Here is a 17,860-nt window from a genome sequence, read left to right as displayed (position 1 = left end):
ATCCTAAACACCATCATAGTAACACACATGACACTAAAGTAATGCAATAAATATTAATTTAACAACATTAGGAGTTTCAAATGTGAAGTGTCATGCAGAGAATTTTGGAAATGTCAATTTACGTTTTTTCACTTTAAATTATATGACTTCTTCTTTTTCACTTCCAAAAACTATATACACATACAGTCGTGTGAAGAAAAAAAAGAGAGATCCTATTGAATTTTATGGTTAGGAATCAGGATATAATAAGAAAAAAAATCTGGTCCTTGGCAGGCCCTTAAATTAACTTTCAACTTCAACATTTATTTATTATTATAAAACGGTTAGTTCCTGTCCTTGGTTCTGATTGGTCAATTGCTGTGTTTTATTCATGATAAAACACGGCTATGACCGCTTCACCCAACGGTTCTGTGTATCACTATACAACACCCTTAGCAACGTAAACTGTTTGTTCTCAATTTATATTGTTCATTGAAGCTTACTGTATTACATAGAACAGTATTACGAGAAAGACATCGATTGAGCGAGTTTATTACCTGCATTCAGATTTTGCATTTGCCTTCAGGTTAGTCCTATGTTCATAATAAAAAATATATTTAAATTTCCACTGCAATATCTTGTCCTTTTAACAGTTAAGGGGTTTTCCCATGACTGACAGCGCTAGTCAGAGCATTTGTCAGTTGCGTTTTGTTCCGTGTTCACTACATTTCAGTCTTTTCAATTTAAAAGTCTTCGCTACTGACTGACACACTCATAAAGTGAGTCTTTGCTGCCATCTAATGGTACAATAATGTAACTTCTGTTGCCGTTCACGGTCAGGGACTATTTTTTCTGGTGGAAGGCTTTTAGTGATTTTACTTCATGAAAGTTGCACTGATACATAATTTTTGGCTTTAATATTTGTATTGTGTGGTAACCGTTTTATAAAGGCAATAAGGTACGAGAGGCTAGTGCTGTATCGTGAATAAGTCACGGCTTTGCGTCGTGCCTAACAACACCCTTCAGCCGTGACTTATTCACGATACAGCACAGCCTCTTGTACTTTATTGCTTACAGCACATTTAATAACAACGTTGTTCCCCAAAGTGCTTCACAGTTATAGTTAAAACATGCATATATAAAAAGGTAAAAAATATCAAAAAGATACGTTGCCTAGCAAATAGGCATGACTACACACTCTTAGACATACACCCTCACACAACTGTCCAGTGAGCAGAGTATAGACTTCAATAAACAGAATACCCTTATTTTGGGGAAAGTTACTTTTAAAAGTAACTCATTACAATATTGAATTACTCCCTAAAAAGGAACTAATTGCATTATTGGTTACTTTTTATGGAAGGTTATGCATAACTTTTGCATTACTTTTTCTCAAACTAAGCACACCCTTACTGTTTCTATACAAATTAAGAGGGTAAGTAACAGTCAGGCACTGCTAATCAAATGTCTTTGATTATCTGATCATCAGCAAGCGTGACCACCTCTATAAAAGCAGAAGTTTTTGCAGTTTGCTGGTCTGGAGCCTTCAGATGGGTGTTGACACAATGCCAAGGAGGAAAGACATCAGCAGCGATCTTAGAGAAGCTTAGAGAAGTCGTCAGAACGATGGTTTCATGAAATTGCAAAAAACACCCTGTTAAATGTTAAAGTTCGTGACAGTACAATTAGAAAGACAGGACAAGTGTGGAATGTTTGAAAGGGTTGCCAGGAGAAAGCCTCTTCTCTCTAAAAAGAACATGGCAGCATGGCTTAGGTTTGCAAAGTTGCATCTGAACAAGCAACAAGACTTCTGGAACAATGTCCTTTGGACAGATGAGACCAGTGTGGAAACACCCTGTAACACGGTTAGTAGATGTGGGAAGAAGGAGGCTGGAACCGGCGAACATTCAACAAAACTGTAATACCAAAATAAACAAAGAACAAAACGAAAGTAATGCCGGCAGACCCTCGCGGACGTCTGCCGGCCACACAAACATAATAAAACATAAAATAAAGTCCAGGCCTGGTCCTCTCTCGTCCTTCACTGACGTCGCTCCTCCTTTTATGCCTCCTGAGCTCCTCCATGAGAGACTCGAGGGCGGCCTCGCGCCGTTCCCTCACGGCTCTCCCCCGCCATGCCCGTCATACACCCCATACCAAACTGTTCATCATGATGGTGGAGGGGTGATGATTTGGGCTTGTTTTTCACACCACAGGACCTGGCCACCTTGAAGTCACTGAGTCGATGATGAACCCCCCTGTATACTGAAGTAATTTAAAGTCAAATGTGAAGCCATCTGTCCGCCAGCTCAAGCTGGGCTGAAAAAAACTCAATGAACTGAAGCAGAGCGGGACAAAATTCCTCTAGAATCATGTGATAAAGTCATTCAGAAAACGATTACTTAAAGTTATTGTTGCTAAAAGTGGTTCTACAAGCAACTGAATCATAGAGTGTTCTTAGTTTGTCATCCATTTTGCCTTTATTTTGTTAAATAAATAATGACATGGTGTGATATGTCATTTGTTGTTGTTCATCTGAGGTTGTGTTTACTTAATTACTTAAATTACTTAATTAAGACCTGCTAAAGACCAGATGATTTTTATTATGTTCTGATGCATAAAACCATAAAATTCTAAAGGGTTTCCTTTCTTTTTCACATGACTGTATGGAAAGATTAAGATGTTTCAATATTTGAAAGAAGTCACTTATGCTTACTAGACAGCATTTATTTGTTCAAAAATAATAATTCAACAGTAATATTGTAAAATATTAATATAAACTAAATAAACTCTTTTTAATATATTTCAAAATGTTGGTAATTTATCCCTGTGATGGCAAAGATTTTTTTCAGCATCTGTTATCCAATCTTTATTGGTCATTATCAATTATTATTAGTGCTCAACTATTAATAATGGTTCTTTCTACTATCAATGTTGAAAACAGTGTTTGCTTCACCATTGTTTACACTGTGACATTAATAAAGGTACCCTTCCTTACCTTAGCCAACCTTTGGAAATCAATTGTCCATCACATTATTACAAATGTGCTGTTTGTGTGTGCAAACAGCAGGATGTGAAAGAAAGGTGAAAGGGGAAATTATTTTTATCATGTAAGGTGGGTCATCACAAATAACTACCTTGGGAAACACTGTGGTTAAGATAATGAACTGAAACCAGTGGAAGGTCCTAAATATGAAGGGGAGATGGAGCCTCCTACAGGGAGCCCTCTGCAACAAACATCGCTTTTGCTGTCAAATCAAGAGTAAATTAATAATAAAAAAACATCAATAATAAAAAATACAAGTAATCACGGCAAACTGTGGTTACCCTGGTCTTTTTATTTTTTAAAAATGTAACGTTATTTATTTATTGCAGCCAGGTAACGTTAGGCCTACTCATTACGTAGCATTGCATTTTTTCTTCTTCTTCTTCGGAAACGTTGTATAAAACATACCTCCCATGTATTTTGATCCGAGGCCATTATGGGATTTGAATACAATTAAATTGACTTTAAAATTGATTTTAAGTAAAACTGGAAGCTAGAAGAGCTGGTGTGATGTCATTTAAAAAACACGAATTTATCAAATACATAAATAACACGAAATCTCTGATATTTTCGTGAAAATCCTATTGATTCATTTTAGAATAATAAATCATTGCTCAATTATTATACACAGTATTGAAAATTTGAAACGCCTGTGATTGGTCCACCCACTTCAGCGTTGAGAAAAGCAACGGCATCACTTGACATGCGCTCTTTGTCTTCAGGATATGAGGTCATTTACACACATATTTATGATCGCTAAGAATACAAAAAGAAACGCTTACAAAAAATCATTAACCTGCAGATCTCATCATTTCCAGCCACTTTTAACCAACTTTTGATTTCTCAACGTCAACAGTCAACACAACGTCTAAACTGAAAGAGTTGCTAAACTCATTTCCCATAGCTTTCGTTTCTGTATTAATGCTGCTCTCGGAATTATCGTAAATACGATCTCCTAAGTAAAAATTGCACATGAACGCCCTCCCATTTTGAAACTTGAATGCGATGAGCTCGTAATCACTTCAGAAGTGAGAATTATGAGACTTCCGATAGCACGTGAAGGCAGCATTAAAACATTAAAGATACCATCTATATACTAAAAAAGTATGCTTTTGAATTGCCTTATCACTACTAGGTGATCAAAATGAAGCTAAAAAAATTCTGCTCACACTCACTACATCAATAGTGTAAAATCAACATCCCACTGCTGCAATGCAAAAGTACAGACACTTTGACAGGAGAAAACACTTTATTCATTTACCAATTCATTTATTTGTATACAACAAAGTTTCAAATAAGGAATTCCACTGACTTCATATCAATACCCCCAAGTAAATACATATTTCTGTACTGATGAATGCATTACAAATGTTAAAACACTTTGTAAATAATTGTGTTTAAGAGCTGAAAGAAAAAAGAAAAAAAGTTGCACCATCAGCATTATCAAGGTAATATTGCTTTCCTTAAACAGTCAAGGCAAGTCGGGTCCCAGCAGCGGGCTAAAGCATAAAACTCTTCAAAATATTTTGAGGACACACCAGTGGGTCTGGTTGTGACAAAAACAAGGGTCCCACTTCAAGAGAAATGTACAACCCTGAGTAAAGGGGCATTATAGAAGTTGAAGTGGTGAATACTCGGTCCTGAGGTGTTGCGGAGACATGCAACAGCCCAGTCAGCTGTGCCGAGGCAGTTACTTTAATACTGTCCTGTTCATAGTGACGCCTTGTTCCAAGATTGAATTATATTGTGTTTAAGTATTTAAAAACATCAACATTATAAATGAGAATCTAACCTGCAGCATTATGTCCAAGCACATCCTGATTATACCAAGGAACAACCTTAAAATTACTAGAGCTGCATTGTTTTGCACCTAAACAGAATGAGGCCACAAAGGTGGTCAAAATTACAGACAGTACACGTGTTGATATCATTCGATGGATAGAGATTAAATGTCTATTTAGTGTTAGACTGTTCCACACTACAACCTGCTTCTTCCCCATCAGAAAACCACAGCTCACGTGAGTACACCTGACCAACACTACCTCACTCTGCCATAACATCCCAATCTAATCTAAAGGTGATAACATTATAGAAATGTAGAGTTTGAGAGTAAACTCCAGCAGCTTTAGAGTCTGAGCACAGTGAATGTGTCGGGGAGGGATAAAGTGAGCGAAGTTTGGTGGTTTTGAAAATTAAAAACCAAACAAACTCCAACACTGTATACCACCTCCCATTTGACTTCCTATAAATGTCCAAATACCCCTCCAACCTTGGATGGATGGAAGGATGACATGTATGGATACCCCTGAGCTGTTTCCTCTAAACAACTAGTTCCCTTCCCTCCCTCCCCAGAAAAGCCCTGTCCTGTGATGATGATGCTGCTTGGGCTAGCGTTTCGACTTTGCCTCTTCTGCTTCTTTTTCTGAAAAAGAATAGAGACAGGTTGTCAATACTAGTCATTTAAATGATAGTTAGCCTAAAAATGGAATTGGGGGGGGGGGCATTTACTTTCGGCGCAGACCTCTATCAAGTTAGCTTTTTGTCCCTTTGTAATAAAAAGTTTCCATTGTATTTTTTGTCCATTCAATGAAAGTCAATGGGAACCAAAACTCTTTACCTACCAACATACTTCAAAATATCTTCTTTTATGTTCCACAGAAGAAAGAAATGCAAACAAGTTTGAAACAACATGAGGGTGAGACAGAATGACTATCCCTTATCCATAACCAGTCCATCAGTATTATCTTGAGTATAAGTGCACAAACTTTTTACAATGAAGGGCCAAAAATCATTGAGGGGCAACTTGATTGAGGGGCATGGGCCGGAAATAAAAACTGCAGTATACCAAACTACAACCCTAATTTCAGAAAAGTTGGGACATTTTGTAAAATGCAATAAAAATCTTTGATTTGTTAATTCTCTTTAACCTTTATTTAACTGACAAAAATGCAAAGAAAAGTTTTTCAAAGTTGTCACTGACCAACTTAAGTGCATTTTGTTTATAGAAACAAATTATGATTTTGAAGACTGCAACACACTCCTAAGTTGGGACAGAGGCGTGTATACTGCTGTGTCACATCACCTTTTCTTTTAATTAACACTTTTTAAATATTTGAAAAATTGACCTCCTGTTTCACAGACAAGGCTTAAGCCTGGCCCCAGACTAAAATGCATGTTTGGGCTGTCTGAACTGAAAGCAACTGACATATTTTAAAATATTCTAAGGCATATTAATAAAACTTAAAAGTCCTAAATGAACTAAGGCCTAATCCTGGCTTAATCTAAGCCCTGTCTGTGAAACCAGGCCTGAGTAGTGTTGTCACGATACCAAAATTTTGACTTCGATACGATACCCAACTTCAGTATCACGATACCGATACTTAAACGATACTATGGCAAAAACCTAAAACAGTAGGAAAAGTAAATAAATAACATATGACAGAACTGTGGCTAGCATTTTTATTGGCCACAATTTTGATGTTGGTAAATTACATTTTATATGATTAAAGCTGACTTTATGCTTAAATTACTTTTGAGTCATTTTACTTGATTTAGAAGATTTAAAACACTTTCAAACTTTTAAATGCAGACTGACCACCCAAATCAAGATTACATTTTATATCAGCTGGTATGTACAGGTGGGCAAGAGGTGGACAATGTATGAGCATGAGCTAGTATGAGAACAAGTTATTTGTGTTATGCTATATAAAAGAACAAAGAAGCAAATTACAAAAACAGTAGTAAATTAAAAATAATCTTTTTTCAGATACACTAAGTTTATTTAACATATTTAACAGGTTTTGTTGTTTGATTAACATTAATGATGGACAGGCCTATTTAATTGGGCTGCTGAATGCATGGACGTAACTGACAAATATCCAGTTATTACCCACCTGTTTACGTCCACTTAAGCCATAACCGACTGTATTCACGCGAGATACTCCACATGATGGACATTTAGACATCTGTGTGCACGTGTATTTGACTATTCAGACGCGTGGAAAACTGATCGCGCGCGCGACAGACAGAGAGAGAGAGAGAGAGAGAGAGAGCGAGAGCGCTTCTGTTGTGTGTCATTCAGCGCAATTCCGCCTATCCCTCCTTCACTAACTGCATGTAAATAACGAATTGTGTGATTGGATTGTAATTTTGTGCTACGACGATCTTCGACGACCATTTGGCTGTAAACTTAAATTATATTCAACTCGCCAAAGTGGCTAGTGGGAGTGGCTGTCATCAAGCCCTGCATGTAAGTGTTTTGACAGTGAGAATATTGATTACTGTAAATAATTAGAGCAATGTTATTAAAGCATAAATTGGTTTAATATAATTGTATAGTCCCTTCACATATTTGTTTTTTAAAATTAATTTTATTTTAGCAACCAGATATCACTTATTAGACTCAATAATACACCTCTTTGCGGATGTCTGCTTGCATGAGTAATATAAATAACACTCATTTAATTTTTGAGAGCATAAACATAACGCTGGTATCACATTCACTAACCTGTCGCTCTTTAAATTCTCTGTACAAATCGGGATGTTTGGCAAGTTGGATGCTCCCTTCGCTTGCGTTATTTTGTAACGTATTTTGCAGACGGGCTTTGTGGTGTCCGTGGGCTTGCCCTGACTGTCGGCAATGTAAGCAAAATAATGCCATATTTTGCTTTGTGCATCTGCCGTTGCGCAGTTGACAGGAATAAACACGCACTCAATGTGCCTCAGAAGCAGCGCGCTGCACACACACTGCTCCCTGCTGTCGCACATTAGGAAATACAGCTGGCACTCAAAGTACCGGTACTAATAAAATGAAGAACCGTACCGTTTCTAAAAGCAGGGTATCGCGATACCTTTCTAGTACCGGTATATCGTGCAACACTAGGCCTGAGGATACCAACTTTTGCAGTTTTACAAGTGGAATTTTTGCCCAATCTCGCCTGAAACAAGAGAGCTGCTCAGCAGTCTGTGGTCATCATTGTCTGCCATTCATTTTCAATAGGAGACAGATCTAGACTACAAGCAGGCAGTCAAGCACATCCCTTCTACAGTGTAGTGTCTAGAAACCACTCTTGTTTTAGCACGTTCAGAATGAGGCCTGACATTGTCTTGCGTTCCAGGAAAGATGTCATCTTGACGGCAGTATACGTCTCTGTACAATCCCTATACAAGCCTCCACATCAATGGTACCTTCACACATATGCAAGTCACCTGTACCGTTTGTACTGATGCATCTCATTCCATAACAGATGTTAGCTTTTCTTGTTGCATTACTTGATGCAGCAGGAGACTGTGTTAAGTGACATCGGTTTTCCAAAGTACTCCCGAGCCTATGTGTCTATATTTAAAACAGTAGCATGATGGCTCCTCATGCAATGCCATCTGAGGGATCAAAGGTCATGGACATTTCAACAGAGGTCTCCAGCTATCTTTCATTGAGAAATGTTATTTTTTTTTAATTGTTTGACAATTTTCTCATGAAATTTGACACAAAGTTGTGAGCCATGACCCACCTTTGCTCACTAAGACCAAGTCTCTGGTTGATGCTCCTTTTATACCCAAAAACAATACCCTGACCCATTACGAGTTAACCTACTAATTGTGGACTGCTTCAAAACAGTTTATTTTGCATATTCTATAATATAATCTATATAATATAATTGCATATAATATAATAATAATCTATAATATTTTATTTTGCCTCTATCCTGACTTTTTTGGAGCGTGTTGCAGCCATCAAAATTAAAATTTGTTTATATTTACAAAATACAATTAATTTGGCCAGTGAAAACATTGCAATTTTTTTCATTGTACTTTTGTCAGTTAAATAAAGTTTAAAAAGAATGAAGGGAAAAAAAAAAAAAAAAAAACATACTTGATTTTATTAAATTTTAGAAAATGTCCCAACTTTTCTGGAATTGGGGTTGTATATTATATTAAAATATACCTTTTTTTAAATCCAGATATTTGATGCCAAAAAGGTTTAAAAAAAAATAAAAAAAAAATAGAAATAAAGATATGCTTCAATAGCATGTTTTTTTTTTATATGGGATGGCAGGTGATATCAAAAGTCAAGACGGGCCAATTTTGTCTCAGGCCCTGGTTTAGGCATCTCTCAACACAACTAAACGGGAAGCTACATAATTTCTTTCATCCATTATATAGGTTGTCATTCATTGATCTTGCATCAGAAGATGCAATGATATCAGCTCACCTTTCCTTAGCTCTTCTCGCTTTTTTGCTGCATCCTCCCTCTGCTTTTTGATAATGGCCAGCCTGGCAAGGTCTGCCCTGGCCTGGTCCGTCTTCCCTTCTAGATGCAGCTTCATGTATCTCTCCTTAGCCTTCTGCTTCTCAATCTCCTCCCTACACAGGGAAACACAGCATATATAAATGTAAGAACAATTTTTTTGACTCTAAGGTTCTCAAGCGTATGCTATCCCACATACCTTTCTCGACGTGAGAGCTCTTTAGGTGCGTTGACATCTATTTCCACAACCTTCTTGCTTTTATGGGCGACCCTGTTCGGGTTCTCGATTTCAATAAGTCCTTCTACACCTTTCCTTTTAGGTTGCTTAGAGAAGAAATCAAATCATTAGTTAATTAAAACTTCATAAATCAGAAACAGCCTCTGCAGCACCATCACTTATAAAACAATTGCCCTATTAGAACAAACAACCATAATTTGTGTTAAAGGGAAAGTTCACTCACAAATGAAATTTCATGATTTGCCCTCATGTCATTCAAAACATTCAAAAAAATGTCATTCAAAAAAAAAAAAATGTTTTGTTCATCTTTAAAAAACAAGATATTAAAGATATATGAATATGAAGATAGTTCAATATTCTCTCATTTTTGTCTGCAATTGAAAGCCCAAGCAAAAGTTCACAAATTAAAATGTACAAAAAGACATTAAGTGCGTTTACATGCACGTTCTTAAGCCAATTATGCTTAATAACGAATGTGGTCATTTAAAGGCGGTAACCCATTTTCTTTTATCGGAGTAAGGTCATAAACGGCTTTAGCATAAACCAGTCACAACAGGTAGTTTTTTGTCACTTGTAAACGCATGAACCTGCTTTCTGTCAGCTTACTGAAGTGCGCATGTGTGTTATGTGACAAACACATACTTAATGTAGATTCAAACGCATCCAAACAGAGCGAGCGTTTTTGCAGTAAAGGAGGAAGAAAATATCTGTAACAGCATGATAGTAATATAGAGCCTTAAGTTTCTTGCTGTCATGTTGCAAGCTTTATTTAACATCACAACTGACATAATATGTATGAAATACTTGGGAATGAACTCGCAAATTATTATTTTTGACATCACTACAGGGAAATAACACGATTTATTAATAAATTCATGTAAACGTGGTTTACTTGCGTTTTCAGCTTACTGATGTGCATGTAAAAATGCTCATTGTGAAATTAACCCATATGAAATGAGCAGTTTAATTCAAGCCTTCTGAAGAAATAGTCACTTTATATGATAAATAAATTTAATTTAGGCTTTTACGTGTTTACTTGACGTGAGAACAAACCTCATTGGTTCTTGCACATCAAGACGTGCTTGAGCTTCTGTTTACCATATTTGACGTGCTCCATGTATGTGTGTTGATCAATTTTTATAGGTGAATAAAAGCCTAAATAATATATGTTTAACTTATAAAGTGATTGAGTCTCTTCACTTGGATTAAACCACTCATTTCATATGGATTAAGCTAACAATGTCTTTATGAACATTTTGAAGCAATGGAGGGAAAGAAATCTCTTGGGTTTAATTAAAAATATCTTCATTTGTTTGGAACGAGGGGGGTAAATGACAGAATTTTCATTTTTGGGGAGAACTATCCCTTTAAGTGAATTGAATTAAAACCTCATACTTCATCGTCACTGCTGCTCTCCTCTTCAGATTCTGATGAACTTCCACGTTCAGCCCCTTCTTTCGCCTCCTACACATAAAACAATCACAGTTTCCATTATACAAACGGATGCTGAGCAAACGTCACCTTCAGGACTATGGCAACTACATGTAAGTGACAGAGGACGAACACTTATACACTTACCAATTCCCTCTGAGCTTTCATCTGCCGATCAATCTCCTCAGGGTTGCTGAACTGTTTCCCACGGCCCTTATGGCCCTTTCTGCCTAAGATGGTGGGCATGGTAAAGTAAAAAAATAAAATAAATATATATTAAAAACTCTAAGAAGCGATGATAATATATAGAGATGTTGAATGCCATAATTAGGCTAAGCATGAACAAGTGTCGTCGGTGAAATTGTCGACTTATCGGACAATCACATGTGACTGCACTGGACCAGCATGGCCTGAGTTTATACTAGCGTACATGCTTCTTTTTCCACCGTGATTTGCACATTATAGAGACACTGTGACCACTAACGGTATCCCCAAGGGTCTTATATTCACCGTAAACTTCATATTTCCCTTTCATACGTTTTATTTACTTGAATACTGGCTCTGGTGGTATGTTTGAAAAGGTAAAATAGCGATCAGGCAGGCGCATGATACTCACCTCCTCTTGGCATCGTGGAAACAATCTGTGACGATGAAAGCCCTCAAAGGAAAAAGATTATTTCTGGTCCTAAAATTTAATATACCCTTAAGAAATGAATAGCTTTAATATGTTCTGTCAGCTTCTAAAACAAAATGTCTATTTTAAAGTTAAATATTACGCAACCTCGTCGACTCAAAATGATACCGCTGAAAGCACCATTCTACCGCTTCCTGAGAACGACGTCAACGACTTTACTGTTGATGATTGAATGCTGGGTCGGCCAATCAAAATCCAAAATGGTTTCTACGACAGAGGCAGTTAGCCAATGCGATGTCACGTAATATTCGTTACACCCTATACCATTATAGTATTTATTAATATTTTGAATTAACTTTTATTTTTATATTTTCAAAGTTTATTATTTCAGCTTTAACTTATTTCAGTTAGTGGCCAAGGAAACATTTCTAATTTTCGTTTTAACTTTTTTTTTTTTTTTTTTTTTAAAGGGATAGTTCACCCAAAAATGAAAATTTTGTCATTTACTCCCCCTAAAGTTGTTCCAAACCTGTATGAATTTCTTTGTTCTGCTGAACACAAAGGAAGATATTTTGAAGAATGTTTGGAATCAAACAGTTTTGGGGCAACTTTGACTTCCATAGTATGAAAAAATATATAAATACTATAGGAGTCAATGGTTCCCTGTCAACTGTTTGGTTACCGACATTCTTCAAAATACGTATCTTCCTTTGTGTTCAGCAAAACAAAGAAATTCATACACCCTGGTGAAAAAAGTGCATTTCTATAGCTAATGTACTTAAAGTGCTCTATTTTCACACACTAATTTTACTTAAAGGGATGGCTCACCCAAAAGTGAAAATTTGATGTTTATCTGCTTACCCTCAGAGCATCCAAGATGTAGGTGACTTTGTTTCTTTAATAGAACACAAATGATGATTTTTAACTCCAACCGTTGCCGTCTGTCAGTCGTATAATGCATGTCAATGGGAACTCCATTATACGACTGACAGACAGCAACGGTTGAAGTTAAAAATCATCATTTGTGTTCTATTAAAGAAACAAAGTCACCTACATCTTGGATGCCCTGAGAATTTTCATTTTTGGGTGAACTATCCCTTTAATATACTAAAAATTCTTCTTTAGTACTTATTAAGATAATCTTAAGAACATCTAAGTGTACTCAACTGTGCTATTTTGAAATAACCATGAAATATGAACTAAAATGTGCTTTTAATATCCTTGTATTTAAAAAATTTATTTAGTTACCACTTTTAGTACACTATAGGTTCAAGTATACTACAAGTGGTAACAAAATACATTTTTTAAATACAGAGATAGCACATTAAAAGAACATTTAAGTTCATATTTCATGGTGTCTCAAAATAGCAGTACACTTAGATGTTCTTAAGATTAAGTACTAAAGAAGATTTTTTTGTATATTAAGTACTCTCATGTGATTCAGAGCCCATAAGACTTTTGTTCATCTTTAGAAAACAATGGTTAACAATTAGTTAGCAATAGCATTGATTCTATGTAGATTCAACTATAATTTATAAAATTATTACATATATACAGAAGTATAGCACATAAAACCAACATGAATATAAAAATAAAATTTCTAAGAATGTGTCACATATTTTAAACAAGATTTCTCCTTTTTAGTATCCTTATTTCTCATTGAACCAAAGTGGTTTTGTTGATTGTGGAATTATTTTTTGTAATTAGGAAAACCTGAACACACTCACACACAGTACAAGACACTAATTTTATTAACACATATAACTAAAAAAAAATGAATTGAATGTGAATGTCACACTCTTCAGCTCTCTCCACTGTTTATCTTTTAAGATTGATTGCCACAATCACCATGATTTTTCTGCTGTGAGTCTTTGTGTTTCTTTTGGTTAAGACAAAAGAATGATGCAAAAGCAAGAAATATTCCAGCGATGATCAGCTCTCCTCCAGCCATGTAAAAAATCAATTCATAGTTCTTGTACTTGTCCACCAAATAACCTGTGGGGGAAAAAATACATGAAGGAAAAATATTAATTACATTTACCAACAGATCATAAACACTACAATTTCATAGCTAATGATTCAATTAAATGCATGTTTTCATCATAACTCACCAGCAGAGGGTGGTCCGATCAGCACAGCCACTGCCTCAATGAGCAGCACCAGGCCAAGTGCACTGGAAAAACTGCTTGTTCCCACTATACTCATCAGCACTTCAAATTGTAGAGCACCCACCATGCCATAAGACAGCCCGAAGAACACACAAAAGATAACAAGTCCCTTATAGTCTGTGCTTTTAGCTGAACAAACATCTGTTAGACCATTGAAGAGCAAGGCCAGGCTGAAGAAATAAGCCATCTTGGGTCGAATCCATTTTAAACCGGCCACTAAGCCACATGTGGGACGAGCAAAGATGTCAATAAATCCTATAATAGACAACAAAAATGCAGCTTCCAGGTCAGGCACTCCTTGGTCCTTAGCGTAGTTGACTAAGAGAATAGTCGGAACAAATAGGCCGAGGGCAACTATAAATTTTGCAATGATATAAATAATAAGCCCTCTGTTACAAAGTACACTGAAGTCCAAAAGCTTCTTTTTTGTGGGCTTTTTATCATTATTGTTTTCACAAATGATATTCTCTTGTCCAGCCTCAGGAGGCAGCATTTCCTTGAGCTCTTGGGAACAGGCTATCACTGTCCTTTTTTTACGTTGCAGGGGTCTCATTACAGCTGCACAGGTGCAACAGTTGAGCAGAAGACCACCGGTAATGAGAAAGCCTCCTCTCCATCCATAACGGTTGAGCAGCTCTTGTCCTAAAGAAGAAAGAACTGCCAGAAATACAGGACTTCCAGCTGCCGCCAGTCCATTGGCAAGTGGTCTGCGTTTGTCAAAATAAGTCCCCAGCATAATCAGGGATGGTTGGAAGTTCAAAGCCAGTCCGAGACCTTTAAAGAGAGAAAAAAAATGCATTAAGAATGGATGCAACTACACTGACATCCAGACACGTTTTTGGTATTTGGTAAGTATTTTCTTTTATAATCAAAGCTTTGCCATGTGTGTAGCAATATTAATACGCCCAATGTACGATTTTGCTTTGACTTCATTTGGCAAAATGAATTATAGTAACAGGTAATATATAGTCAATATTAACTTAACAATTATTAATTTTATTTATCAAAATGTTAGAAATATCACATTCACATTCATGCTTTTCCACAGAAGAAAGTTATTCACTGTAAAAAAATCCCAGTAAAATTTACAGTAAAAAAACGTCAGCTGTGGTTGCCAGAACTATACCGTTAAAAAATACAGTAGCGACGTAAAAAAAAAATCTGTTAAATTTACGGTAAAATAACGCATTTCATTAACTGATATAATGTTAATTTACCAACCTAATTAAGTACTAATATCTGTTTTGTACTTTTATAATATACTGACAGTCACCAAACACAGTGGTGATAAGAGTCACATGATGAATCAAAGTTCATCACAAGCAGATTTTCCACAAGTTGAGAAGGACTACACTAACATATAGAAGGTGCACAGAGTTTCATTTACACACACACACTAAACACCATCATGGTAACATGCATGAAATTTTAAAAATGCAATACACATCAATTTAACAACATTAGATGTAACATAAAACCCTAATGTACATAACGCAGGGAATTGTGGGAATGTCAATTTACGTTTTTTCACTGTAAATTTTACAATGAATTGTTATTTTTCACTTCCAAAAACTGTGAATTTAACGGTATTTTACCGTAAAATTACATTAAATGTACCATTAGATCTATTACAGTTATTCACCGTATATACAGAAACTTTCTGTAAACCAATTGACAGCTTTTCACCTCAGCATTTTTACAGTCTTTTACTCATAGTCATTTTCTTACAGTTTGGAATGTCAAGAGAGTGGAATTTTCCATATTTCAGCAATATTACCTGTGCTGATATTCAGACTAACAGCACGATTGCTATTTCTCAATTTGATTAAAAATGCTGAGTAACTTACATTTTAGAGACATATTTAAAGACATATTACCAGTTAGGAGTGTATCAATATATCGTGTCACAATATATCGGAATACAAAAATGCAACAAAATGTATTGTGGATAGTGACATTATGTATTGTGTAGTTCAATCAATATTCAAAGGTCCTGATAATGCCATTTCTTATGTTAGCAGTAAAAAGTCCTTTGCATTGGGTTACCAGCACCAAGTCCAAGCCTATTCATTTCCACCCCCACTGTAATACCAAATGTAGTATTTTAATTAACAGTACATTTTTGTTAACCTTTTACCATATGTCTTGGAGTATCGCAATAATATTGTATAGTGAGTTCAGTGTTGTGATTTGTATCAAATCATGACATGAGGGTATTGTCACACCCCTACAGTTACTTTTTTTTGTTTCACCAAAGAAAATAGTTCAAACAAATCAAAACAAAATCAACCACCGAGCAACGCACAGAAGATGTTTTAGTCCTGAATTAATCAATGTATATGAATGAATTGGTTGAATGAACGATTCAATGACTCACTCATAACGACACATTTGGCCACCTACTAAGCGTAACGATGTAATGTGCTGAAAGAGTCACTGAAAACTCCCCACAGAGTACAAACAGTTAAAAATAAATTTAAATACTGGAAATAACTGTTTATATTTAGAATTATAATAATTGATCTCAAATATCTTTTAGTTACCTGTGATGACACCCGCAGTGAGGTAAAGCTGGATGATGTTAGTAGTGAAAGATGCACTTATCATCCCCCCTGAAGCCAGTAATCCTCCAATGAACATGACTGGCCGGCATCCAAATTTATTAACCATGATGCTAGAGACTGGACCTGGATAAAATGAAAATAAATATACTGAAATACTTTTATGAAAATCTTAAAGATTTTATAAATCTGACAACATTACCTGAACCATAGAGCATTGCTAACATTATAGAGGAAATCCAGGCTGTGTCTCTGTATCCACAGCCAAAGTCGTGCATCAGTTCTTTGAAATAAACACTTATAGCTTTTGGGAAGGCATACGAGAAGCCAGTGATGACAAAACCTCCCAGCAGAACGATCCAGCCCCAGCCGCCATCCGGGGCACCTTCTGTCTCTCTCACCTCTACAGTAATTCCCATAGTTCTCAGGCCTCCAAAAGAGAAGACAAAACTTTTTCAATATTCTTATATTATCTGGATCAAATTATAGGATCAGAACACTTTTTCAGAAGGAAGCAGTAAATATCTGTGAACAGTTCCTATGCACTACTGAACATGTGCTGCTTTTCAACACCTGCACCACATTATGCAGAGGAAGTCAGTATATGAGCACATGCCACATTTCCCTACACCCCCAGGAAGTACAGTCATAGGTCGACTTACTCATTAAATGACAGCCAATATGTGTACCATACAGCAGCGTTAACAAAGTGTTATGTGCAATGTCTCATATTCAGTCAATCTTATCAAGTATCTATATATTATTTTTTTTTTCCCCCTATTGATTTTTTTGTTACAATTGATTGAATCCTCACTGCTCTCAAATGCAAGTCTCTGGTTACACCTCAGATTTTATTCTTGCTTGTGTTTTGCATATAGACAACATATATAGGAATGTATTATGAATAATTTAACAGGATACATTATTTGTACAATGAGGAGGGTGTGGACACATTTGTTTTCTTTAAAAAATATACTTTTGTGCATTAACATAATATAATCTGATTCAGAATCTCTAAATTTTGACATAAACAGACATCTGACAGATTCCAATTGGGACAGACTTTTAAAATGACTGCTTTAAATCAAATGTTTTCATTACTGAAATTCAACTTTACTGTTTTAAATGTGAATCTAGACATGAATGTCTATTTACTATAATACTAACACTAGTGTTTAACAGAATCTCTTCAATTAGTAAATTTTTAGGCATGCAAAAGTTTTAAAACTGGACAGTTTTGTGTAAACATGTCTAAATGCAAAATCTGTATATCACAATTAATGAAACCACTAGAATGAGTGGTCACAAGGGAAAGTGGAATCCTCCAGATATTTAAAATATCAGCTTGAGAACAATTTTTTGATTGTTTTTAAGCCACTCGAAACACAAGTAAATGTCTTACCTGGCTTTTGATATGGCAGAAAATCTCTTCAAGTAGCTGTATACCCGGCCTTCTTAGTAAACATGATGAATGTAAGGTCTTATGTTATCAAGCGAGTAAGACTGCACTGTACATATGAATGAATTTAAAGGATAATCTGCTAAAAAAAAAAAAA

General features: G+C 35.8%; 2 protein-coding genes across 2 annotated transcripts; both read right to left on the bottom strand.

The window, feature by feature from the left end:
* Positions 1-4,261: 4,261 nt before the first annotated feature.
* pdap1a (pdgfa associated protein 1a) lies at positions 4,262-11,805 on the bottom strand. The gene is made up of 6 exons (XM_067369398.1): positions 11,558-11,805; positions 11,089-11,171; positions 10,906-10,974; positions 9,472-9,596; positions 9,237-9,388; positions 4,262-5,447 (listed from the first exon to the last, which is right to left on the bottom strand). The coding sequence occupies exons 1-6, from the start codon at positions 11,568-11,570 to the stop codon at positions 5,413-5,415; spliced, it is 477 nt and encodes a 158-aa protein (XP_067225499.1). The 5' UTR covers positions 11,571-11,805; the 3' UTR covers positions 4,262-5,412.
* A 1,578-nt stretch (positions 11,806-13,383) lies between these two features.
* On the bottom strand, positions 13,384-17,040 carry slc16a8 (solute carrier family 16 member 8). The gene is made up of 4 exons (XM_067369397.1): positions 16,507-17,040; positions 16,287-16,430; positions 13,687-14,517; positions 13,384-13,570 (listed from the first exon to the last, which is right to left on the bottom strand). The coding sequence occupies exons 1-4, from the start codon at positions 16,721-16,723 to the stop codon at positions 13,401-13,403; spliced, it is 1,362 nt and encodes a 453-aa protein (XP_067225498.1). The 5' UTR covers positions 16,724-17,040; the 3' UTR covers positions 13,384-13,400.
* Positions 17,041-17,860: the final 820 nt, after the last annotated feature.

This window comes from Chanodichthys erythropterus, chromosome 19 (assembly GCF_024489055.1).
Source record: "Chanodichthys erythropterus isolate Z2021 chromosome 19, ASM2448905v1, whole genome shotgun sequence".
Lineage (NCBI taxonomy): Eukaryota > Metazoa > Chordata > Actinopteri > Cypriniformes > Xenocyprididae > Chanodichthys > Chanodichthys erythropterus.
Note: the sequence above shows the minus strand (reverse complement) of the source record. Positions and strands in the feature narration are given on the sequence as shown.

Coding starts and splice junctions, on each gene's coding strand:
- pdap1a (XM_067369398.1), bottom strand. Junction 9,597..10,905: donor AGAGCAGCAGTGACGATGAA/GTATGAGGTTTT, acceptor TTCTTCTCTAAG/CAACCTAAAAGGAAAGGTGT. Junction 9,389..9,471: donor GAGCTCTCACGTCGAGAAAG/GTATGTGGGATA, acceptor TTCCCTGTGTAG/GGAGGAGATTGAGAAGCAGA.
- slc16a8 (XM_067369397.1), bottom strand. CDS start 16,723: ATGGGAATTACTGTAGAGGTGAGAGAGACAGAAGGTGCCCCGGATGGC. Junction 16,431..16,506: donor AGCAATGCTCTATGGTTCAG/GTAATGTTGTCA, acceptor CATTTTATCCAG/GTCCAGTCTCTAGCATCATG. Junction 14,518..16,286: donor CACTGCGGGTGTCATCACAG/GTAACTAAAAGA, acceptor CTCTCTTTAAAG/GTCTCGGACTGGCTTTGAAC.